We start from the raw sequence: 26,252 nt of genomic DNA, 5'->3' as shown, positions 1-26,252 counted from the left end.
GGAGGGATCCAATGGCTGGATATCCTTAAAGACAAAAGTGTCCAGGAAGAATGGGAAATCTTGAAAACTGAGATTCTCAAAGCACAATCATTAACAATTCCGAAAAGAGGGAAGAATAGGAAGCATTTAAAGAAACCCGGATGGATGAACACGGAACTTAAAACACATGCTAAAAAGTTATAAAGAAATGTTTATCCAATGGAAAGAGGGAGGCATATCTAAAGAATATAATGCTGTCTGCAAAACCTGCAGGACACAAATCAGATTATTTAAAGCTGACAATGAATTAAGGCTTGCAAGAGACGTCAAAAGCAATAAAAAAGGATTTTGGGGATATGTGAAAAGTCAAAGATGTATAGGATTTTTACAGGATGAAAATTATGAAATGGTAAAACAGGATGTTGAGAAGGCCGAACTTTTAAATTCCTATTTTGCATATGTTTTCTCTCAGAAAGGAAATGTAACATCAACTGATTTTCACTGTCCTATTAAGGGAATAGAAAAATCCAGGATATCTATAAACAGAAAGATAGTGAGGAAACACTTAGCCAACCTAAATGAATTCAAGTCTCCAGGTCCAGATGAATTACACCCTAGAGTACTGAAGGAGGTAGCAGAAGAAATTTTTGAACCACTCTCCATAATCTTTGAAAATTCTTGGAGAACAGGAGAAGTCCCAGAAGACTGGAGAAGAGCAAATGTTGTTCCTATCTTCAAAAAAGGAAAGCAAGTGGTCCCAGGGACCTATAGGCCAGTGAGTCTGACTTCTATACCAATAAAGATCTTTGAACAAATTATTAAACAACATGTATGTAAGTACCTGGATAAGAATGAAGTGATTAAACAGTCAGCATGGGTTTGTATCTAATAAGTGATGTCAAACTAACTTAATTTCCTTCTATGACAGAATCACTGACTGGGTGGATCAGGGACATGCTGTAGATATAGTATATTTTTACTTCAGCAAAGCATTTGACAAAGTATCTCACACAATCCTTATTGAAAAAATGGCTAAGTATGGAATGAACAAGGCAACTGTTAGGTGGATTCATAACTGGCTTAGTGATCGGACCCAAACAGTGGTCGTAAATGGCTGCACATCCAGTTGGAAGAATGTCTCAAGTGGGGTACCACAGGGTTGTGTCCTGGGCCCTGTATTGTTCAACATCTTTATCAATGATTTAGATGAAGGAATTGTGAGTAAACAGATTAAATTTGGCAATGATGCAAAGCTAGGAGTGATAGCTAATACTAGAGAAGAGAGAGAGAGAGGATTCAAAAAGATATACATAAACTGGAGCAGTGGACAGTAACTAACAGAATGGTTTTAACAGGGAAAAATGCAAAGTACTACATCTGGGAAATACAAATGAAAAAAACATATACAGAATGGGAGGAATAGGGCTAAGCAACAGCCCATGTGAAAAAGACTTGGGCATACTAATAGATCACAGACTGAACATGATTCAACAGTGTGATGCAGCAGCAAAAAAGGCAAATACAATTCTAGGATGTATTTACAGAAGCATACAGTCTAGATCACATGAAGTCATTACTGCCCTCTACTCCTCTTTGGTCAGACCTCATCTGGAATACTGTGTCCAGTTTTAGGCACCACATTTAAAAAAAGACATCAACAAACTGGAGCAAGTTCAGAGAAGAACGACCAGAATAGTGACCGGTCTGCAAACCATGTCCTATGAGGAACGGTTGCAGGTTTTGGGAATGTTTAGCTTGCAAAAGAGAAGACTGAAGGGAGTCTACAAATATCTCAAGGGCTGTCACACTGTAGAAGGATCATCTTTATTCTCATTTGCACAAGGAAAGACTAGAAGCAATGGGATGAAACTGAATGGGAGGAGACAGATTAGATATTAGAAAAATCTTTTTGACAGTTAGGGTTGATCAATGAGTGGAACAGGCTGCAACGAGAGGTGGTGAGTTCTCCTTCAATAGAAGTCTTCAAACAGGCTGGACAGACATCTGTCTAGGATGATTTGGTGAATCTGAATCCTGCTTTGAGCAGGGGGCTGGACCTGATGACCCAGGAGGTCACTTCCAACTCTACCATTCTATGATAATAGCATTTCATCAGATTCAGGTGCTCTTGCCTTGTCCATGTATGGTTTGTTCCAGTAGACTATTTATCATCAGATTGTCCTGGTTCCTCGACATCAGACGCGGGCCTTGTTAATCCGGGCACAGTCTGAGCCGGCATGACTCTCTTTGTTCATGACACTCTCATGTTTATTGAGGTATGCACTATAACGTTAGTAGTCTTGCCAAAGGACAAGGATCCTTATATACATATTTTTTTTGCCTAAAATATAAAGGAAATGTGTCATCTTTAACTTTAGGCCTTATAGCGATCATTTCATCTCCAACTTGCTTAACCGAACTTTTACATGCCGCTGCATGGAGGGTCATATGTTGTATTGTCTAAATATATACTCCATATCAGAGTATTATAAATAATATATACTATACTTCGTATCACTAAGACCACCTGTCTTGTGTGAGCACATATTCAGGTGGGATATAGGGTTCTCCAAGGCTCCTCCATCTGGGCTTCCAGTTCTTCAGCGGGCAGGGGGTGTAGAGTGAGGGTCGTAGTACCAAGGTGAGGACCAGCAGGGAGACCATAACTATGAGGAGCAGCAGCAGGATACCTACAGCACATACAAGATGACGACATTAGTATTACAGCTACAGACACAGTATAATAGGATAAAATGCCGCCCCTCTTCCACTTATGCCCGCACTATACACAATATGAAGGCACTGATATATTACCCAAAACGGCAGGCCAGTTTGGTGCCAGGTGGAGCCTGTGCTGGGTGACGATACCCTGCTTGACAAGCTGATATGGAGAAGATGGCTGGACACGTGAGGCCCCCGGATCACAATACACATTATTTTCTTTCACCATCACAAAAAGTGATCGATCCCTAATCCTGTTGTCCACGAAAACATATGTACCAGGATCTGTGAACACGTGGGCGAATCTACAACATAGATAACACACGATCAGTGTCCTGTGCAAGGGGTTAAAGTGATAACCTGGGAGTAGACAGTGACTACCTGGAAACATTCACATGGGTCTCCCTGATGAGGTGGTTGAGCCTTCTGAATGCCCCAAAATCCCAGTGAGGGTTAGTATTAAACAAGTGATCCTTCTGATAGAGGGGATAATGACTGGACGTCCGCTCTGTAATACACCAGATAGGATGTGTTATTAGATAGCCTATGTCCTGACATACGATACAGGGGATAATAACTCACTCTCTCCTTACTTATGATATTACTAAGGTAAATCTGTGCAGCAATGTAACTGCAAAGAGACAAATTTGTCTGCTCTTTCCTGCACTGAAGTGATTCTGGAGAAGAGCAATGTCAGAAGCGAGAAGAGAGATTTGTGTGCTCTCTCCTGCACTGAAGTGATAGCAGAGAAGAGCAATGTCAGGAGCGAGGAGAGTGAGATTTGTGTGTTCTCTTCTGTACTGAAGTGATAAAGGAGAAAGCAATGTCAGAAGCGAGGAGTGAGAGATTAGTTTGCGCTCTTCTGCACTGAGGTCAGAGGCGACGAGCAATGTCAGAAGCGACGAGAGAAGGATTTGTGTGCTCTCTTCTGAACTGAGGTGAGAGGAGAGGAGCAGTGTTAGAAGCGAGGGGAGAAAGATTTGTGTGCTCTCTTCTGAACTGCGGTGATAGAGGAGGCAAGCAATATCAGAAGCGAGGAGAGATATTTCTGAGAGCTCTTCTGCACAGAGTTGAGCGCATAGGAGACGAGCAGTGTCAGAAGCCAGGTGACAGAGATTTCTGTGCTCTCTCCTGAACTGATAGAGGAAATGAGCAATGTCAAAAGCGTGGAGAGAGCGATTTCTGTGCTCCCACCTGTACAGAGACAGGGATCACATAAAAGAGGTTTGTCTTCAGGCAATGCTGGTTCTGGGCAAGCACCACGGTTAACCGATATAGAAGGCAGGAGGGGCAGTAATGTAAATAAATGGGTGGAGCGGTGCACTGAGGCACACCTAGTATGTACTGAGCACCTTTATTTGCATATTAAATTTTTGTCTTTTTTTTTTTTTTTTTTTTACAGGCAACAGAGAAACAGAATTAAAAGACTGATATTTATTGCTGCTCTATTTCCTACAAGGCAATGTTGTTGCAGTGCAAATTTATTGTGACAGACGCCCTTCTACATATTTTGGATGTAGATGCTTCTTTTCCTCCACAGTAACCACAATGCAGGAAAGAAGCAATGATTCTTCCAGCAGTCAGATAGAATTGTGGATTTTTTACCCATTTTATTCACCAAAGACAAAGTTTCATCTCCTCTACTTAGACGTTTTCTATCCTCATCCTCTTTATGACAGTAGCACAGGACCTGTTTAATCACTTTTTCTTATTGGCCTCTGGGCTTGTACAGCAGCTACAGTCCTTTCTGCGATGTGAACCTCTTTTCTGGTCAGTAGGAAGAACGATCCTTGCTTTCTGGGCAACTGAAAGTTTGGTAATTAGACATCAGCATTGTTTTCCTGATCTCGGGTCCTTGCTGTTGTCTTCATTGCTCCAGTATTTCTGATACTGAACAGACCACCTGCTCTGAATCTATAGACCCTGGTGTGGCCCTCAAGCCATTAGTAGTATTTAGTAGTATTCTGATCCATGGCTGTATTAAAGACTTGTATTACTACATCCCAGTTTACATAATATACCCTACTTAACGTTCAGATAAACCCAAATACTGTCAATTTCAGATGGATAATATATTATTCTGCAATTCCACAATTTTTCATCCATCACAATAGACAGATATTGTAAGGTTTATCTTCTAACCGAAAAAAACTAGGTAGTAAGGCAAAATGAGCAATTGCAAATACACAGTGCTATATAATATGATAGATGCAATATATTAAGATGATAACAATTTTGATGGAAGTGCTTTTTTAATGGCCAGTTGACGTGGGACTGATAAAAGCTCTATAAGGACAGACCGATTGATATGAACCTTCTGTCTCCAGACAAGTTGGCGACCACACATCACCCTTTATATGGGTTGATGACTTTCATGCTGCATAAACAATAAAATGAATGAATATTTTGCTTTGTACTGTGATACACAGACTGTGGAAGACAAGTAATGTACTTATAATACATAGTTGTACCAATATGTAACTTATAGATATACATATACAGTATGTAACTTACCACTAAAATAGAAACCTACTAGTGATCCAGTGACATTACCATTTTGCGATATGCTCAGCTGAAATAACACCACGTCGCCCTTTCTGAGGCACAGGATGGGATTGGGTATTCTGGGTAATGATGCCGGGTCTGGTGATGCAAGAACCGGATCTCCTGCTCGTGATTTCCTGGGTGATGGCACTGACCATGAGTCTCCTAAAAACAAGTGCTGTTCTCGAGATTTTAATCCTTTTTGGAAACAGCTTATAACATACCTAACATGAATATTACAATTATCTGACCTGTCAGAAAAGACTCGATGTGTGCGCTTGCCAGAATGATGCCAAATACACCGCTGGGACTGAACAGCACAAGATGCACTTGCTCGCTGCTCCATAGGTGGTGATCCGGGCCCAGGATATTTGTCACCTCCTGAGATAGAAGGGTAAAACTCTAGGGTAAGAATAGGGATACACGGGAAAAACCTGCAGTAATGACAGCTAAGAGGATACACGGCTAGTACTGGTCCTAGCCATAGAGATCCACTGTGGACATCACATATCAGGACATTCTTCCATTAAACAGCCCCCACTAATGACAAGTCTGCAACAGCAAGAATGGTCATCATAAGGAAAAGGTTTCTAAATGTTGCTAATTTCACCCATGACTGCAATTAATAGTCAGATGCGGAGGTAGACGCTAAGAGCATAACATAAGTGACAATCTAAAAAATGTTGATAAATTGTTTCCCTTGGTTATAACTAACAGCATTATGGCTGAAGACCCTTATGGAGGAAAATACTGATACTTTATTACTAACTAGCTGAAGAGCCCGGCGCTGCCCGGGCATAGTAACTAACTGTGGTTATAGCAAATTATAATTATCCTCCATCCCATAGTCCCGTGCCCATATACCCATCATACATATCCACGATCCCATAGGCCCGTGCCCATATACCCATCATACATATCCTCCATCCCATAGTCGAGTGCCCATATACCCATCATACATCCTTCATCTCATAGTCCCATGCCCATATACCCATCATACATATCCGCCATCCCATTGTCCCGTGCCCATATACCCATCATGCATATCCTCCATCCCATAGTAGAGTGTCCATATACCCATCATACATCCTTCATCTCATAGTCCCATGCCCATATACCCATCATACATATCCTCCATCCCATAGTCCCGTGCCTATATACCCATCATACATATCCGCCATCCCATAGTCCCGTGCCCATATACCCGTCATGCATATCCTCCATCCCATAGTCGAGTGTCCATATACCATCATACATCCTTCATCTCATAGTCCCATGCCTATATACCCATCATACATATCCTCCATCCCATAGCCCCGTGCCCATATACCCGTCATACATATCCTCCATCCCATAGTCCAGTGCCCATATACCCATCACACATCCTCCATCCCACAGTCCCATGCCCATATACCCATCATACATATTCGCCATCCCATAGTCGAGTGCCCATATACCCATCATACATATCCACCATCCCATAGTCCCGTGCCCATATACCCGTCATACATATCCTCCATCCCATAGTCCCGTGCCCATATACCCGTCATACATATCCTCCATCCCATAGTCCAGTGCCCATATACCCATCCTCCATCCCATAGTCAACCAATGTGACATCATAATGAGGGGCGGGGCTTGATACCCACACACTGTTTCCCCAGTATGCAAATAGGTGCATTATGACATCATAACGAGGGGTGGGGCTTGATGCGCACACACTTTTTCCCCAGTATGTAGATGGGGGCAAATTTGTTTGGTGAATTGGAACACGCGGGGTTAAAATTACGCCTCACAACATAGCTTAGGATGCTCTCGGGGTCCAGACGTGCGACTGTGCCAAATTTTGTGGCTGTAGCTGCGACGGTGCGGATGCCTATCCCGGACATACACACACACACACACACACACACACACACTTTGAGCTTTATATATTAGATTTAGTATTACACCACTCTTCCATTAGAATATGGGTAATCCACAAAAAAATGTAGTCCTGAATGCTATCTTTGTGAGTCACTCTCATTGTTATGGTCCATGCAGAAGAAAAGAAGAGGATGGCACTCTCCATTCTGTAAAATCTGGTATTTATTGAGACATCATTAAAACATCCACGGCAGGGGAGTGGAACATATGGACGACGACAGATTTGCGCTTGTGTGCTTCTAAGGGTCCTGTTTTAACGATGTTTCAATAAATACTGGATTTTACAGGACGGCGAGTGCCACCCTCTTCTTTTCTTCTGCACGGACCATTGGCTTTGTTATTTCCTGGGTGGGCACCTGAAGGTCCTGGCACAGATGCCGACAGCGCTATGGTACTGTGAGTAGTACGTTCAGGTGTGGCAGCAGTGCAGATTGCTTTTTTTCTGTGCATGGACTCTCATAGTTATAGGTGTTGTCCAGGTCCTTGGACACCAATATTGATCAAAATCATAATTATGATTACAATAAAATGGCTGAAGAACAACCAGGGGCACTTTTCCCCCCAATGCTGCCATTAAAGATAGGAATCCACCCATTTTCACCAGGCTTATTGCCTTACTGACAGCAACCGGGTTGTCAGGATCAACACAGAAGGAAAGAAAAACAAACATCGACAAACATGACAAACAGGACAAAAGTGAGAGTGCAATGACTTCAGACCTTCTGTGAATTTGTGCTACGGCTCATTGAAACTTTCTTAGAAAATACATTGTGTAGAACAGGCGGGTTGTATGGCACAGCAGCAGAGCATTCTGGGAAATGTACTGTATCATCACAAGAGGGTTATTCATATGTGACATAGATATAGCACAACTTTTCACACATTTAACAGGGTTTTCCAGGACTTATTTCAAAACCAGCCAAAAGAAAAGGAATTGTTATGAAATGACCCCCCATGACTGCCCTAGTGGTCTTTGTCAGAATCATCAGCCACCAGACCCCTCAGCTAATCTCTGGTTTATCGCGATCTCTACTCACTGCTGGCTTCTGAAAGGGTCCTGGAAAATGAAGATTTTGGGTTTCTTCTTTCTTGGAGCCTTCTTTGGGAGACACTGCAAAACCATGGGACACAGCAAACCAAGTTAGCTTCCTCCCCAGCAGTATATACCCACCAACTGGCACAAAGCTAATCAATTAGTGAGAAAGCAGTATGAAAAACAACATGAATACAACAAACCATAACATAACACAACGGTAAACAAGGGTGGGTGCTGTGTCCCCCAATGAAGACTCAGAGAAAGATTTTACGGTAGGCACCCTTAATCTTCATTTCTCTACCACGTGACTGGGGAGCACAGGAATACATGGGACGTTCAAAAGTAGTTCCAAGTGTGGGTAAAGAGGCAGGACCCTCAAGTTAGAGCTCAGGCCACTGAGGCTTGCAGGAACTATTGGGGTTGTCACCATTGTTGTCGGGGGGGGAAGGACTTTCTGACTGGGACAGACCTCTGCATTTGACTACAGGGGGTGGGTCCATGATAAAAGGGACAGAGCGCGCCAAAACTCTCTTTGGTGGGAAGACAGTGTGCGCAGCAGGAGAAGGTTGACACAATCTCCACAGCCCGACGCCAGGAGACCAGGCCGCTTTGCCGACGGACAACACATGCGCAGCCAGGCTGCAAGCAGCGCGTGACTGTGCGCGCTCTCACCTCCGACACTGAGGAGATGTCCCTTACTGTACTGCTGCCTGATGATGGTACACGCTGTAAGCCTGACTGGGGTAAACACGCAGATACTGCTAGGATATTCCCGGTCCCCACCGCTGATCTCCATCCTTCTGCACCGACGCCACAGATGCCTCCTCCATGGACACCTTGCCCTGGTACCGCAAGACTACGCCTAGGACAGCCAGGATACGTCGCGGTTATCAGGAGACAGTGCCTCACATTCCTCCAGGACCAGGGCAGAGACTTCACGTGTCTCCTACGACGCCACTGCGGGATCTCCAAGCCTCCATCCTCTGGAAACATCAGACTGATAAGTTTACCCGTTATTTGAACACTTGTTCTCTTCCTGAACCTTAACGTCCCATACCTCCCCTATTCTCTCCCTGCGTGGAGTATTCCGTGTATTAAACACTGTTTCACTCTTGATCTGCCTCCTGCTCGTCACTGCATCCCGCGTTCCTGCTCGTCACTGCATCCCGCGTTCCTGCTGTACCTTACACTTGGCATAGTCGGCAGGATGCAGTCTAACAGCATAAAGGTGGCAGATCAAGCGGTTGGGGGCGGCCCTAGGTCCAGTATTTCCCTGGGGGCAATGTTGAACAATCTCCCTAAGTTCATGGGGAACAATACCATGTTATGGAGCTGGACTGAATGAATAAGGAGGATGATGAGAATGCACCCCATGACCACTGCATTAGAAGCCGAGGTGGCTATAATGGTGTTAGATGGAGAAGCTAGAGACTTAGTTATGCTACGACCCCCCAGAGAACGGGACACCTTTAACAAGGTGCTGCAAATTTTGGAAGAGACCCATGGGGACCCCACGGATGTAGGGAATCTGAGGATGCGCCTACTTAGTTGTATGCAGTAGGGGGAGACTATGACCCAGTATATGAATGCTCTCCAAGATTTACACACTGCCATCGTTAGAAAAGACAGCATAGGTGTAGGCCCTACTGACGTAATGCTGCGGGCTTCTGAGAAGTGCTGATGAAACAGGCCCTATGGGAGCACTTGCGGGTGAACCCACGCCTGACTTTTTCTGAGGTGGGAAGCAAAGCCCACACACAGGAGCAAGAGCAGAGGGTGACAGTCCCGGTAGGGAAGGTCCAGAGTGGAGAGGTATCTGTAAACAAGATCATTGAACCCCAATGGGTGTAAGAATTGCAGAGAACTTCAAGATATTAGAGGGGAGTTGGCTGAGGTAAAGAAGTCTGGGGGAACTCCAAATCCGCCAGGGGGCAGAGATGACCCGGACCTCCGACGGGAATCCAGAATGTTCCGCAGAGAGAGGCCCCTCACCTGCTTTAATTGTGGCGAGACTGGACATTTTGGCTAGAGAGTGCCCATGTAGGGGGAGACCCCTGCCACTGCCCCAAGCCTGAACAGTCATGAAGGAGTAGTAGAAGTCCCACAAATCTAGTCTCAACGTGCCCTTTGGTCTGGGCCGAAATGGACGGACGAGTAGCACGTTGCCTGGTGGATACTGGCTCGCAGGTGACTACGATGCCTGAAACCTATTTCCGACAACATTTTCCTGAAGCAGTGCGGCCTGAGTGGAGTCCGGTGATAAAGTTGACAGCTGCCAATCACTTGCCCATTCCGGTCGCATGAGTGGTGTGGATGCATATAACCCTTTCTGGCAAGGACCTGGGGCGCAAAGGGGTGGTGCTGACCCATGGAGAAGTAAGTAATGGGCATGCCGTCACTCTGGGGATGAATGTCCTAAAGCAGGTCGGGAGCCTCCTAATCAGTAAGCCCTCTGATGCAATTCTGAAGCAGTGCAGCCCACACACGCCCCAGAGGAGAGTGTTCCAACATTTGATCCGTGTAACTCAGGCTCAAGAGTCCTCCAGTGACAGGGGGGGACGTTGGGAAAAGTGATAATTCCAGCCTCGACTAAACTTGTTCTGCCGCCAGGGCAGACTGTGCTTACCCTGCCCGTCTGGGTTCGCACACCACTTGAAGGGGTAGAGATTACTGATGAGCGTGTATACTCGTTGCTCGGGTTTTCCCCAAGCATGCTCGGGTGTCCTCAGAGTATTTTAGCGTGCTCGGAGATTTAGTTTTTGTCATCTTATCTGCATGATTTGCGACTGCTAGACAGCTTGAATACATGTGTGGAATGCCTGTTTGTCAGGGAATTCCCAACAATTCGGATTCCAGACCCCACTGCAAAAAGGACAAAATAGATGGTAGATGAAAAACCATTGGGGAGGTCTGGTTAGTTTCACAACCATGTAAAAAGGCTTTTCAGATATGATTGTAAATGCGAGAGGAGGAGGGTTTCCTTGCTCTGATCGTGGGCTGAACGACTTGATTGAAAAACACAGCAGATCTTAGGACTGCAGCCTCAAGAGCCATGCCATTAAATTGAGCGACTGAGAATTCTGAAAGAGAGGACCCTGCAACAGAAGGTCTGGAAGATTCGGAACTTTCCAAGGAGTGTCCACAAGGAGATTGATTACTTCTGTGTACCAGGGTCTCCTGGGCAAGTCTGGACGAGTATGGCGGCACTCCCTCAGTTTTGATCTTCTAGACCACCTTGGGTATTGGCTGTAGAGGTGGAAACAGATATGAGGGGGAGAACTGTGTCTAGGGAATTGCTAGTGCTTCAGAAGCAATTGCTAGTGGGTCGCGGGATTTGGATAAGAACTGTGGAACCTTGCGATTCAGTCTGGACGCCATCAGGTCGATGTTGGAAGTTCCCCATCTGAGACAAACCTTATGAAAGACTGATGGATTCAGGGACCATTCGCCGGCTACCACAGACTCTCGCTTGTGAAAGTTTGCTGTCCAGTTTTCCACTTCTGGAATGTGTACTGCTGAGATTGCCGCAACATTTTGCTAGGTCCACAATAGGATCCAAGTCACCTCTGAAATCACTGCTTGACTTCGAGTTCCCTCTTAGTGATTGATGTATGCCACCACTGTGGCGCCGTCGGACTGCGCTCGATTTGGAGTTGGTTTTGCCAGTGAAGTAGAGCAAGGAAGATTGTCCTGAGCTCCGGAAAGTTAATGGGAAGAGACGATTACCGAGAGGTCCATCGGTCTGGACTGTTAAGTATTGAAAATATACAAGAAAAAAAAAGGGTATTCAGCTCACCATTAGATGAATTTCTGTGGCTTTGGGTGTGGACTCCAGGATGGTGCTCGGAAAAAGAGGCTGTGGTAATCAAACAAAAAAGTTCCAGCAACAAACATCCAAATGAGACTGTTGAATAGCCGTTAAAACTTCATTCCTATTCATGTCCAGAATAGGAATTTCTCGGGCTTCATGGGAGCCCTGACTGACTGAAGAGATTCTATACTAAAGTATTGTAGACGCACATGTCTGTTCAATAATTTGAGGTCCAGGATGGGACGAACTGAGCCATCCTTCTTTGGAACCACAAAGAGGCTAGAATATAAACCCGAAAAGTGTTCTGGTGGTGGAACTGGGATGATGACGCCTGCCTTGGAGAGCGAGGTGATAACTTTAAAACACCTGGGAATGAGGGAAGCATTCTATGGCGAGTTGGACTTGAAAAAACAAAAATGAGGGAGTGTAGAAAATTGTATCTTGTAACCGTAGTAGACGACATCCCAGACCCAGGCGTCATCGACTACTGCTAGTCATTCGTCCTGAAATTGAAGGAGACAGCCGCCCACTGAGAGTCATCCCAGGTGGAAGCGATCTGTCATGTCGAGGACAATGTGTTGGATCCGGTTCTGGATGGCCGGCACTGGTGGGTTCTTAGATGCCATGCGGGGGCTGGTCTGAAGGAAGGTGTCTTTTGTTGACGATCTGAAGACTTGTCCTGCTGGATATTGTTCTGGGATGAAGACCTCACAAAAAAACTAAATTGGACTGTGCGACAGGACGGGAGTTTATCCCTCTGTTGAGGAAGCACTGTGCTCTTACCCCCTTTGTGGCATTCAAGATTATTTTAACCAGTCCTTCTCCAAAAAGATGAGAACCTTGGGAAGGTAGGCCGGGTAGAGATTTTCTGGATGCTGAGTCCACGTTCCACATGCCTTCAGCCAAAAGACACTGAGGACAGTAATGATGTTGCCATATGACAGGGCTGAAGAGGCGGCTGCATCAAGGGAAGCCTTCAGGAGTTAATTCCCTGCGTGACCAATTTGGTTCAATAGGTCTGCCAATTCAGGAGGATGAGCATCTGCAAGAATACCCTGACGAAGAGGTATGCAAAGGCCAAAACTGCCTTGGCCACCCATGTAGCAGCAAATGATGGGCAGAGGGCTGAGACCGCGGGCCTTGAAAACTGATTTGGTGATGGTTTTGATGTGTCTGTCAGAGGGCTCCTTTATGGAGGAGGATCCGTCAGAGAGAGGGAGAATGGTATTAGTGGAAAGCCAGGAGACCACGGGATCCACCGATGGAGACTCAGCCCATTTCTGAAGCACATGTTTTAGCGCGCCAATTCCTTAGTGAAGATTACATTGAACGCCTCATGATTGGCAAAACTAAGGGGGGGGTGGAGTGGCAATGAAGGATACGGTCTGCTAAGAGGGAGAGATCTCTGCGTCTATTATGTTACGGGTCTAATTAACAGCTACAACCAGACTATCCACCATCTCACATAGTTTGGAGGTCTGTTTGGAGTCTAGATTGGTGGATTGGTGTATGACTCATAATGTGGATATGTCTCCTGCACTGCCGCTAGAGTATCGGAGGAAGGGGAGAGACACTAATATAAAACTGATTAGCTTTGTGCCATTTGGTGGGTATATACTGCTGGGCAGAGCCGCCATCAGGGCATCACTGCACTTACTGCTTTATGGGGCCCAATGAACAGAACTACTGGGGGTAGGCCCAGACCCGGTCCAGGGCCCCCTCTTGTGCTTCTGCTCACTGGGCCTCAGGGTATCGTGCGCCAGTGGTGTTTATCTCGGTGCAGGGAGGCTTAGAGCTTGTATTGCTGTCAAAACGGCCATGCAGCTCCAAGGGAGTCCCTCTGCCTCCTCTGTGATGCGCTGGTGAAAATTTTAGGGCAATTTACAAATTGGCAGTGGGGGTAAGGAGAGCAAATGATGAATTGGGGCTGGGGGATGATGAGAGCAAATGATGAATTGGGGGTGGGGAGAGCAAATGTTATTAGCACTTTTAATGTCTTCATAGGCTAGTGATAAATGAGGTGAGGATGACCGTCATACATATGAGTATAAATAGGATAGAATAGACTGCAGTGACAAGAGAAGATCAACTGCAGATTTAGTGCAGAGTTGAAACCAAACATATTCACACAACTTTTGCTTTTCACAGCTTGCTGCTTGTGTTTGATTGTTACTGATGTACAATTATTATTATTTCATAAATGTTTACACTTTTATTTTTCAAATCCATGAAGTTTCTGTAAATCCTTAATATTTCCAGCGCTGACCCTTATTTTTCAGGACTTCGGCCCTTTGCCTCGGCAGATGGATATCGGCTTCTGGGCTTAATACTGAATAATGACTGCCCGTTCTTGTCTCACCAGTGCTGTTTTTGTTTGACCTCCTCCGTTTTTGGCACTGACTACAGGTTCTCAATGCGATTGAGATCTACGGTATTCCTGGTCATAGAACCAAAAGGTCAGTGTTTTACTCATTAAGCTACTTAGTTATCACTTTTGCTTTGTGCCAAGGTCTCCATCATGCTGCAAAATCATAGTCATCCCCACATTGCTCCCAGTTGATCTTGGAGGTTTAGATCCCATTCTTTATTTATCGTTGTGTTCTTAGTCAAAAAATGAGAATCCCCCACATGTTAATGGTAGCAAAATGCTTTACTTTTGGATGACACAGGACTCTTTCATGGATAATCATTCTTCCAGATCTTCCTAAAGGTCTCAAGGGGTTTCATCAGAGGAAATACCTTTACTTCAGTCCTCTGCTGACCAATCTCAGTACTTCCTGAAGAATTTCAGTCTGTCCTTGAATTTTTTCTTGGCAAGAAGTGTCTCTTTTGCGGTCCTTCTGGACACCATGCAGTCTCCAAAATCCTCGGTTTCATTGTGTGTACAGATGCACTACTCCTGCTAGTTGCCATTATGGAGCAAGCTTTGCACTGGTGTTCAACTGGTCCTGTAGCTGAATCCCCTTTAGAATCATAGAATCATAGAATCGTAGAGTTGGAAGGGACCTCCTGGGCCATCTGGTCCAACCCCCTGCTCAAAGCAGGATTCGCTAAATCATCCCAGTCAGATGTCTGTCCAGCCTCTGTTTGAAGACTTCCATTGAAGGAGAACTCACCACTTCTCGTGGCAGCCTGTTCCACTCATTGATCACTCTAACTGTCAAAAAGTTTTTTCTAATATCTAATCTGTGTCTCTTCCCATTCAGTTTCATCCCATTGCTTCTAGTCTTTCCTTGTGCAAATGAGAATAAAGTTGATCCTTCTACAATGTGACAGCCCTTTAGATATTTGTAGACAGCTATTAAGTCTCCTCTCAGTCTTCTCTTTTGCAAACTAAACATTCCCAAATCCTGCAACCTTTCCTCATAAGACAGGGTTTGCAGACCGGTCACCATTCTGGTCGCTCTTTTCTGAACTTGCTCCAGTTTGTTGATGTCTTTTTTAAAATGTGGTGCCCAAAACTGGACACAATATTCCAGATGAGGTCTGACCAAAGAGGAGTAGAGGGAAATAATGACTTCACGTGATCTAGACTGTATGCTTCTGTTAATACATCCTAGAATTGCATTTGCCTTTTTTGCTGCTGCATCACACTGTTGACTCATATTCAGTCTGTGATCTATTAGTATACCCAAGTCTTTTTCACATGTGCTGTCACTTAGCCCTATTCCTCCCATTCTATATATGCTTTTTTCATTTTTATTGCCCAGATGTAGTACTTTGCATTTCTCCCTGTTAAAAACCATTCTGTTAGTTGCTGCCCACTTCTCCAGTTTATTTAAATCTTTTTGAATCCTCTCTCTCTCTTCTCTAGTATTAGCTATCCCTCCTAGCTTTGTGTCATCAGCAAATTTAATCAGTTTACCCTCAATTCCTTCATCTAAATCGTTGATAAAGATGTTGAACAATACAGGGCCCAGGACAGAGCCCTGTGGTACCCCACTTGAGACATTCTTCCAACTGGATGTGCAGCCATTTACGACCTCTCTTTGGGTCCGATCACTAAGCCAGTTATGAATCCACCTAACAGTTGCCTTGTCCATTCCATACTTAGTCATTTTTTCAATAAGGATTGTATGAGAGACTTTGTCAAATGCTTTGCTGAAGTCAAGATATACTATATCTACAGCATTTCCTTGATCCACCCAATCAGTGATACCGTCATAGAAGGAAATTAAGTTAGTCTGACATGACTTATTAGTTAGAAACCCATGCTGACTCTGTTTAATCACTTCATTCTTATCCAGGTATTGACATACATGTTGTTTAATAATTTGTTCAAAGATCTTTCCTGGTATAGAAGTCAGACTCACCGGCCTATAGTTGCCTGGGTCCACCTTCTTCCCCTTTTTGAAGATAGGAACAACATTTGCTCTTCTCCAGTCTTCTGGCACTTCTCCTGTTCTCCAAGAATTTTCAAAGATTATGGAGAGGGGTTCAAAAATTTCTTCTGCTATCTCCTTCAGTACTCTGGGGTGTAATTCATCTGGACCTGGAGACTTGAATTCATTTAGGTTAGCTAAGTGTTTCCTCACTATCTTTCTGTTTATAGATATCCTGGATTCTTCTATTCCCTTAATAGGACAGTGAATAACAGTTGATGTTGCATTTCCTTTCTGAGAGAAAACAGATGCAAAATAGGAATTTAAAAGTTCAGCCTTCTCAACATCCTGTCTTACCATTTCATCATTTTCATCCTGTAAAAATCCTATAGCATCTTTGACTTTTCTTTTACTTTTGACATATCCCCAAAATCCTTTATTATTGCTTTTGACATCTCTTGCAAGCCTCAGTTCATTTTCAGCTTTAGCTAATCTGATTTGTGCCCTGCAGGTTCTGCAGACAGCATTATATTCTTCTTTAGATATGCCTCCCTCTTTCCATTTTATAAACATTTTTTTCTTCCTTTTTAGCATGTGCTTAAGTTCTGTGTTCATCCATCCTGGTTTCCTTAAATGCTTCCCATTCTTCCCTCTTTTCGGAATTGTTAACAACTGTGCTTTGAGAATTTCATTTTTCAAGATTTCCCATCCTTCCTGGACATTTTTGTCTTTAAGGATATCCAGCCATTGGATCCCTCCAATTCTCTTTCTGAATCCCTTAAAATCTGCCTTTCTGAAATCTAACCTTGACGTCTGAGTCTTCACAGGTCTTCCACCTCTAGTAATCCAAAATTCTAAAATAGCATGGTCGCTACCTCCTAGGGTCCCAGCCACTTTTACCTCCTCAACCATTTCCTCCCTGTTTATAAGGATTAGATCCAAGGTAGCAGTTCCCCTTGTTTTCTCCCTTACCTTTTGGAAGATAAAGTTGTCAGCAAGAGAGGATAAGAATTTCCTTGACCTCTTAGTTTTGCCTGAGAGAGATTCCCAACAAATGTCTGGATAGTTGAAATCTCCCATGACAACTATGTCATATTTTTTGGAGAACTTGGCCATCTGATGCATCTCCCTTGGCCATCTCCCTTTAGGAGACAGTTTGGGCACTTGCTGGACTTTCTTGGACACTTTAAAGCCTTCTTCACTGCAGTGATCCAATAAATGTAGTAGTAAACAACAAGGCACTCAAAAAAAACTTTCTGAGGATCTAAAGAGGTGCACAAGTAGGGTATCCAGCCCGTGTAAATAGTATAATGATGAACTTGGCACTCAAATGCGTGAAAAATAAATTTTCCTTCTATTGGCATCCAAATCGCACGTATTCTGAACGTTTTCGGCCCAGGATAGGACCTTCAACAGAGAATTTATGATTTACTGGATGCTGCCTTAAAAGCGGGTATTTTGAGAAAAAGCGCTATGTATATGCGTCGCTTTGGGATGGCGTTGGGTGGATGGTCCCTTCAGGTTTGCAGTATGCACCGCTGTGAGCAGGGGACGCCCTGCTCACAGTGGTGCATACCGCAAACCTGAAAGGACCATCCACCCAGCGCCATCCCAAAGCGACGCATATACATAGCGCTTTTTCTCAAAATACCCGCTTTTAAGGCAGCATCCAGTAAATCATAAATTCTCTGATGAAGGTCCTATCCTGGACCGAAAATGTTCAGAATACGTGTGATTTGGATGCCAATAGAAAGAAAATTTATTTTTCACGCATTTGAGTGCCAAGTTCATCACTTTACTGTGATCCAATAAATGGTTAGTTTAGAGATAATCTTACAAGCAGCAATGCCCTTGCATGTAAAGCCCATCTGATGCAAAGCAATGATGACTGCATGTGTTTCCTTGGAGGTAACCAAAGTTAATAGAAGATTTCAAGCCCTAGTTCCCTTCTACAGAAGACAATGATTTCAAGTTCCAGCCCCCTTTTAAAGAAACCAGTCTGCTCTCATAATTCAATCAGCATGGCAGAATGATTTTGTCTGTCTAGTCCCCATTAACACTTTCACCTGAGCTAACTGAAAGATCACTGAAATTATGTAAGCAGCTCTTTTTGCGGCAGAGCTGACATTCAATGGAAAGAGGGTTTTTGTGATTAAGATAATTTTCATGACAAGGAAAGACTGCAATCATTTACAGTTCATAAGATCACTCTTTTATCAAGAGTTAATGCAAATTGCCACTATAACATCTAAAGCAGCAAAATTTGTGAAAGCAAAAATTTGTGTCCGTTTCAAAACTTTTGGCCATTCCCATAGAGGCAGGTTTGTTGTATATGCAATTGCCCCCTATGAAACTTGTAAATACACTTATATCCACAGTAGAAAACCAAAATTCACATATATGCAATGTATTTGCAGGTGCAGTTTAAAATACCAGAAGTTCACTGTAAATTGTATATGATCTCCATCTGGTGGCTAAACTGTGTATCACAGGTCTTTGGCTGCATTAGCAAAATAAAGTGTAAAATCATAAGGCTTCTGAATTTCTGGGTGACATAATGGGTTAAAATAAGTGTACATTTTTTCAAAGGTTTGAGTCAAAAAGTACATTATACTGAGATTATCAATTCCTGTGGAAACAGTACAAATCATATTGTTAGATAAAGACCCGTCAGCAATAAGTGGATTGAGTTTCCTCTGCCTACCAGTTTTCTGCTTCTCCTCTTCTCAGGTTCTTCAATCTGTAGCTGGAATTGCATATTGGATCCAAAACTCATGGATATGCGAGGAACCTTCATGAGGCAGAAACGATCGCACAGTTCTTCGGCCGAGACATACTGCAGACAGTGGCACCTGAGGAATATGGACTCCAGCTTATCCAAAACATAGCACATTACTTATCCTGTATTGATCTGGGGTTATAATCTGTATTACACTTCAGAGCTGCACTCACTGTTCTGCTGAAGCAGTCACTGTGTACATACATTATATTACTGATCCTGAGTTACATCCTATATTATACTCCAGAGCTGCACTCACTATTCTACTGGTGCAGTGACTGTGTACATACATTACTGATCCTGCACTGATCCCGAGTTACATCCTGTATTATACTTCGGAGCTGCTTTCACTATTCTGCTGGTGCAGTCGCTGTATACATACATTAAATTACGTATCCTGTAATGATCCTGAGTTACACCTGTATTATACCCCAGAGCTGCGCTCACTATTCTGCTGGTACAGTCACTCTTTACATACATTACATTACTTATCCTGTACTGATCCTGAGTTACATCCTGTATTATACTCCGGAGCTGCACTCACTATTCTGCTGGTGCAGTCACTGTGTATGTGGCGCCCCCAGGAGTATGGTCGCCACACTTGTTTTGCCTTCCTCCAGGGGAGGGTAATGCCAGGCTTGGAGGCAATGATGGGTCTCTATCACAGTCAATCCATACATGCAACACAGTTCCAATCCAGGCCAGCAGGGGGAACTCTGAACCAGGATTAAGGGGAGGAGTGCTCTCTGAGGGCCAAGAGGCAGGAGGAAGGGGTGGTTAGTTAGTCTGCGGAGGGTGAAGTGTGCAGACGTGTACGGAGAAGCTGTGGGTTGAGCTGCGGAAGGCGAGCGCCCTCAGCTTGAGAGCGCATGAACTGGAGCCTGGTCTCTATGGTTGTACGGATACTAAAGGTCCTGCAACAGATACCAGAGGGGTAGAAGGCTGTAAATGCCCTACTCCCATCTAAGACTTGAGGCACAACAGCAGCTTGGATAGAGAGCCAGGACTCAGAAGAGAGGAGCCCCCGAGATAGGCTACAGCTGTCTGCCGTGCAAGTAAGGTTCTTGAGAACATCTGACAGGAGGAACTCTAGAGTAACTAAGTACTGGAGTGCTTCACACCACCAGGCGCTAGGAAGGAGACTGCACAGCCTGTCTGTGAGAGAGAATCCCTGAGTTGCTTCCAGCCTAGCCTGCTCCGTTACCATCAGTAATCAGGACCCTGGACTGCAGTTACCAAGTAAAGGTACAGAAATTGCACCCCGCTGTGTCTTGTCTGCTTCCTACCCTGCCGGCACCGCTACATCCATTGCCAACCACATCTACACTGCCCTGGGGCTACAGCTTCACCTGTGGGGAGCTACACCATCTAGGCTGCAACACACCACCAGCCCCAGAGGATCTGCATGCAGCGTCGGCTTCACATCTCACTTGCCGAACACCACAGGTGGTGTTACGAACTATTGCATTAACTACATTCCCCATTACTTGGGCGCCCAGGGCCACGGACCGGGTCACCGCTGCTGTGACACATCCCCCTGACACCGGCCCGGTACCGAGTACCCCACAGCCCTGGGAGGGCGACCCATGTACATACATTACATTACTGATCCTGAGTTACATCCTGTATTATACTCCAGAGCTGCATTCACTATTCTGCTGGTGGAGTCACTGTGTATATACATTACATTAACTGATACTGAGTTACATTCTGTATTATACTCCAGAGCTGCACTCACTATTCTGCTGGTGCAGTCACTATGTACATACATTACATTACTAATCCTGAGTTACATCCTGTATTATACCCCAGCGCTGTGCTCACTCTTCTGCTGGTGGAGTCACTGTGTACATACATTACATTACTGATCCTGAGTTACATCCTGTGTTATACCCCAGAGCTGCACTCACTATTCTGCTGATGCAGTCACTGTGTACATACATTACATTACTGATCCTGAGTTACATCCTGTGTTATACCCCAGAGCTGCACTCACTATTCTGCTGGTGCAGTCACTGTGTACATACATTACATTACGTATCCTCAGTTACATCCTGTATTATTACAAGCTCACTATTCTGCAGAGTTTACTTATAAATACTTCAGTTTTACTTAGGTAAGAAGTGACTCCAACAATAGTTAGTGAACACATATGATGTGACTGACATTCCCAGTTCTGTGCTGAGCTCTCCACCCTGAAGGCCGCAGGTCAGGGTGCAGTCATGATGCTGGGGGGATACACACTTTCTTGTAGAAGAGAGGCGCACTTCAGCACTAGAGCAGCGCTCTTCCACCTGCACATAAATGTCACATTTGAATTACATCATAAATATAAACTGGAGTAAGTGTCATTTATTTTTGGGTACTGAACGTGGTGTAGAAAAAGTAGTTATTGGAAACATTTTCGTACTCACATTTAAGAAGTGGAATGTAAAATTAAAGAATTGTAAAGCTCAAAAGTGGTGAAACCACCACACAGTGCAATCACAGCTCTATCAGGGGTCATGTCCAATAAATGGAGGATAATATCCAGTATTTCGCTTTACGTCTATCTATTGTGTGGTACAGGTTTTTACCCTTTTCAAATCTACAACTCAAAATGTGCCCTTGTGTAGAAAGTCTGCAAAGGCATGCTGGGCATTGTAGTTTGGCAACAAATAGAGAGACGTGTAATTATAGTTAACCATTCATCCAATGAGAGGCACAGCTAAGATGTGCCAAGTTTTTCCCATAGGGCTACATGGAGCTGAGCGCAGATTTGCCTCCTCTTTTCGCCGTACCTGTGGCTGACAATCAAAGTCGCTATTGCTGTCTGATCTCTGCTGTTCTCGGTTGTCATAAAACACAAATCCGGCCTGACAGATGCAGGAACCGTCAAATTCCTGGAATGAGCGGTTCAGTCCCCGGCAGACGCAGCTCCTGGAAGCTGAGGGTCAGTCACAATAAAAATCACATCAGGATAAATGTAGGGGCATTAGACAAATCAACGAAAACACAAAGATCTGGGGACAACCAGGAGCCACCGCAGCAATAGAGTTACGGTGAGTAATATCCGGTCAGTTGTGGTCTGATTCCAAATCTTAGAAGCCTAGGTACTCAGCTGTATGAAGGAGACGCGGCACCCGGATAACTCTGCTGCTTCTTCATTTGCTCTGTTCACATGCAGCCATCCACATGGCATCATTTGTGCTGGCTACTGCAATATTGTCCCATTCACTTCAATTGAGAAATGCTGCAATATTCAGAACAAATACTAATAGGCCTTGTTCACATGTAGTAGTGTCCAAAGTGCTGCCACTTATGGATCGTGTGCTCTCGGCCTTAAAGGGAATCTGTCACCTACTTTTGGCGGGCAATGAAAATGAGGTCGGTCTGGTCCGATGGGCGGTGTTCCCGATGTTTGCCGCCTCCCCATCCTTGGCCGCTGTCTGCAGTTTTTGAGGAATAGCAGTAGGTGTCTGCCATTTTTTGCGCGTGTGCTAAGCATTCTTGGCTCGCGCACACGCAGTATGCTTTGCCCAAGTGCGGGCAAAGCCGAAAAGCCTGACTGCGCATGCGCCGGTTAACTAAGCCCCGGAAGACAGCAAAATACTTCCGGGGCTTAGTTAACCGGCGCATGCGCAGTCAGGCTTTTCGGCTTTGACCGCAGTTGGGCAAAGCATACTGCGCGTGCGCGAGCCAAGAATGCTTAGCGCATGCGCAAAAAATGGCGGACACCTACTCCTATTCCTCAAAAAACTGCAGACAGCGGCCAAGGATGGGGAGGCGGCAAACATCGGGAACACCGCCCATCGGACCGGACCGACCTCGTTTTCATCGCCCGCCAAAAGTAGGTGACAGATTCCCTTTAAACTCCATAGGATGCCCATCACAGCCACGGATTCACTCATGGCAGAAATGCCAGACTATGACATCAGAATACGATGGTACATCCAGGAAGGTGCTGGCATCAAACTTATGCAAAGGTATATGATTTACATTCATTGTATATGCCTTATCTGCCATTACCTATAATCAGGACTTAAAGGGGTTTTCCAGAATTGTTTTTTTTTTTTATTATCCAGGCTCACCCTGTGTAGAAATAATAAAATAAGTTTCACTAACTGACCCCAACTCCAGCGCTGCAAAGAAATGTTTGCCGTGAGGTTGCGGTGGTGACACAAGGCTTGTGACTACTGCAGCCAATCACTGGGATCAGCAGTGGTGATGATGCATTCAGAACAAGACTGCTGAGCCCAGTGATTGGCTGCAGAGGTCAAGAGCTAGAGTTGTTACATTACCATGGCAGCTTGTCAACAAAGGCAGAGGTGAAGGGGCAGCTCTGGAGCAGCGGAGGATGATTAATGCAGATTTCATGATTTTTACAATGGGCAAGTCTATGGAATAACAAAAAAAAACTGAAAACCCTTGAACTGTTGACTAATTAGGGCATGTGGTCATCAGTGAAGGTCATCGGCCACTCAGACTCTTCCTCTGCTCGCCAGAGAGGACACACACTAGTATGAACACCTGGCGGATGGCAATCTTGTAAGGCCTACAGGCTACAGCTAGTCACAAAGGGTGATTCCTCTTTAGGCCACAGGTATGATCCAACTCACCTGGCTGGGAATAGGATGAGCTTCCGCACAGAAAGCACGATACCTGGGCAGAGAGGTGGTTGTACGTGCCCGCTGGGCAAGGATGGCAGTCCCCTAATTGTCTTCCTTGAGTGCTGTTACCATAAGTACCAAATGGACAAGGGAGCGGCGCTGTGGCACTGGATGGGCAGTAATGGCCAGCGGGGCAGGGAAAGGACTTGTAGTTCTCCACACCTATAGCAAAGGGGACAGAGTGCATGAGGAATTAGATGCCAAGCAGACATTTATGAATCAGGTTAAAGGTTTCCTAAACGTTATGTGTTCTGCAAGATCAGAGTACATAGCGGCCCTTCTGCATACGAACCGTGTGAACATACTACTGAGGGGAATGTTTATGAAGAAGATAAAGGAAGATCATTCTTAAAGGCAAACTTATTCTGCAGCTGGACAATGATCCCCAAGATCCAGCCGATGTCATTAATAACAATGAGTCCTGTGGGTGATGATCCGGCCCCACAAAGCCCTGATCTCAAGTCATCCAGTCTATCTGGGATCACATGAAGAGACAGAAGGATCCACACAAGCCTCATACACAGAAGATCTGGGAACAGTTCTCCATGATGTTTGGCACAACCTCCTGCGGAGATCCTTCAAGACTGTGTGCAAATGACTATGGTACCTGCTTGAACCTTTTGAACCATATATATACCCATGAACCCGCACAGTCAGTGGCCTTATGTATGTATTCTATAAACTCAGCTTGAAGTCTAAAATAAATGACGTTATGATGGAAACGCTCATAACTTTTTATCTTTATACATATAAACTTTCTTTTAAGTGAAATCTATCTTTATGGTATATTCAGGAATGTTTCCATTGCTCTATAAATGTCTATATCTGAGAAACCTGGTATATAGGGGCGTAGATTCAGCACTCGCAGAGTCAGTCACCAAGGGCAGAGTTAATGCCATGGAAAACAACAGGCAAAGCAGCAGCAGAGGACTGACACAGGACTGACCATACAGGATTAGCACATGGGCGGACATGACATCCTCCATATCATCATAGTACATTAGTCCGGAGAACGATCCGTCCATGCATGTCCTAATTTTTTTTTTACAGCAAGGCACATATAGAACAGCTGATGTTAGGGTGTAGCTGCATTTTTGGAAGTCATGTTACAGTACACTTAGTTTGCATTAATTATTGTGCATTTAGCAAAAATTACATCATAGCTTTTACTCTAGTCACATCCAAAGCTGTATTTTGTATTCCACAGGATAGACAGCAATTAAAAGTAAACCACAGGCTGCCCTCAGACTGAAGTATTATTGATAAAACTGCACGAGAGGTCCTGTTATCAGTAGCCCCCCAGGAGCATCCCCGCTGCAGCATAGGCTTGTGAATTACCTTGTGGGCAACTGTATCCGGCTGGACAAGGCTGACAGGTGGCATCTGAGGCGCTGGCACTGCGGAACGTCCCTGGACCACATTTATGACATGAAGATTCCGCAGAATCCCGCACTGTGCTCCCATGAACAGCTGTACTCCCTCCTGGGCAGGACATCATGAGCACACTACCAGGAGGGCAGTAATAAGGGAACGTGCAGCTGGAAGGAACAATGACACAAACAAAGGCCAGTAGGTGGTGAGCAAGAATTGTGGTTATTTTAGCTGCTAGTAATGAGGTATATATTTGATGGGACTGATTAGCACATTTTAAAGGTCCTATTGGGGAGATGCCTTTATTTAGCTGATCTTATTAATCATGTACCATCAACCTCCGTCGCTATAGCTGCTTTGAAACGACAACTCCCATCATGCACTGATAGCTGTCTAACAGACTGTAGCTGTCAGGGAACGCTGGGAGTTATAGTTTCATAAAACTGAGCGTGACAAAAGTTGTCGAGCACTGCAGTAGATGGAGCCATTGTATTCAATGATCTGTCCATGCAAAGCCCAGATGTGTTGTCCTGCAGGGCCGCTTGCCTCTCTGGCTGATGAAATGATGTTGCACTTAGGGGGTCCCTCACCACTCAAACCGTTAATGAACAATAGAGATGAACAATACTGCCCCCTGGCAGGTGTGTGTAGACGTAGCATAATAGACACCACTCATCTACCAATGTGACAGCGAGCCGCAACAGACAACCCTTAACTATGAGGACACTATTAGATGCTTGCATCCGGGAAAATAAGTCATTCTATCTCATATGTGCCCAGTACAGACTTCTGGCATATCACAGGGCAGGGACTTATACGTTGTAGATCTGTCCAAAATACAAGAAAAAATCCATAGAGGATCATAACTACATTATCATACCTGGCAGTCGCAGGACATGCTACATTAATACTAGATGTGATCATGAATCCCCCACCAGATCTGCAGCCACACATACTCACAGCTGTGCACTGCTGTTATAGGTAGTAGATCCCTCCGGACAGAAGAACCCACCAGGACATGGAGGGGGGAATCCTGTACGTGAAGTGCAGTATGATCCCGCTCTGCAGAGAGATTCGCGGACAGAACCTGGCACAATAAAATCACTCATTAGCT

General features: G+C 44.7%; 1 protein-coding gene across 1 annotated transcript; it reads right to left on the bottom strand.

Annotated features, from left to right (window-relative positions):
* Positions 1–2,481: 2,481 nt before the first annotated feature.
* LOC141080283 (uncharacterized) lies at positions 2,482–26,232 on the bottom strand. The gene is made up of 11 exons (XM_073565458.1): positions 26,099–26,232; positions 25,106–25,305; positions 23,717–23,929; positions 21,899–22,044; positions 21,285–21,412; positions 19,044–19,191; positions 5,496–5,625; positions 5,254–5,409; positions 3,082–3,208; positions 2,794–3,005; positions 2,482–2,669 (listed from the first exon to the last, which is right to left on the bottom strand). Exons 2-11 carry the CDS (start codon positions 25,263–25,265, stop codon positions 2,497–2,499), a joined length of 1,593 nt encoding a protein of 530 aa, XP_073421559.1. The 5' UTR covers positions 25,266–25,305; positions 26,099–26,232; the 3' UTR covers positions 2,482–2,496.
* Positions 26,233–26,252: the final 20 nt, after the last annotated feature.

Source organism: Dendrobates tinctorius, unplaced genomic scaffold, assembly GCF_039654945.1.
Source record: "Dendrobates tinctorius isolate UK_male_01 unplaced genomic scaffold, ASM3965494v1 ptg000831l, whole genome shotgun sequence".
NCBI lineage: Eukaryota > Metazoa > Chordata > Amphibia > Anura > Dendrobatidae > Dendrobates > Dendrobates tinctorius.
The sequence above is the reverse complement of the archived record's forward strand: the minus strand, read 5'-3'. Positions and strand labels throughout refer to the sequence as shown.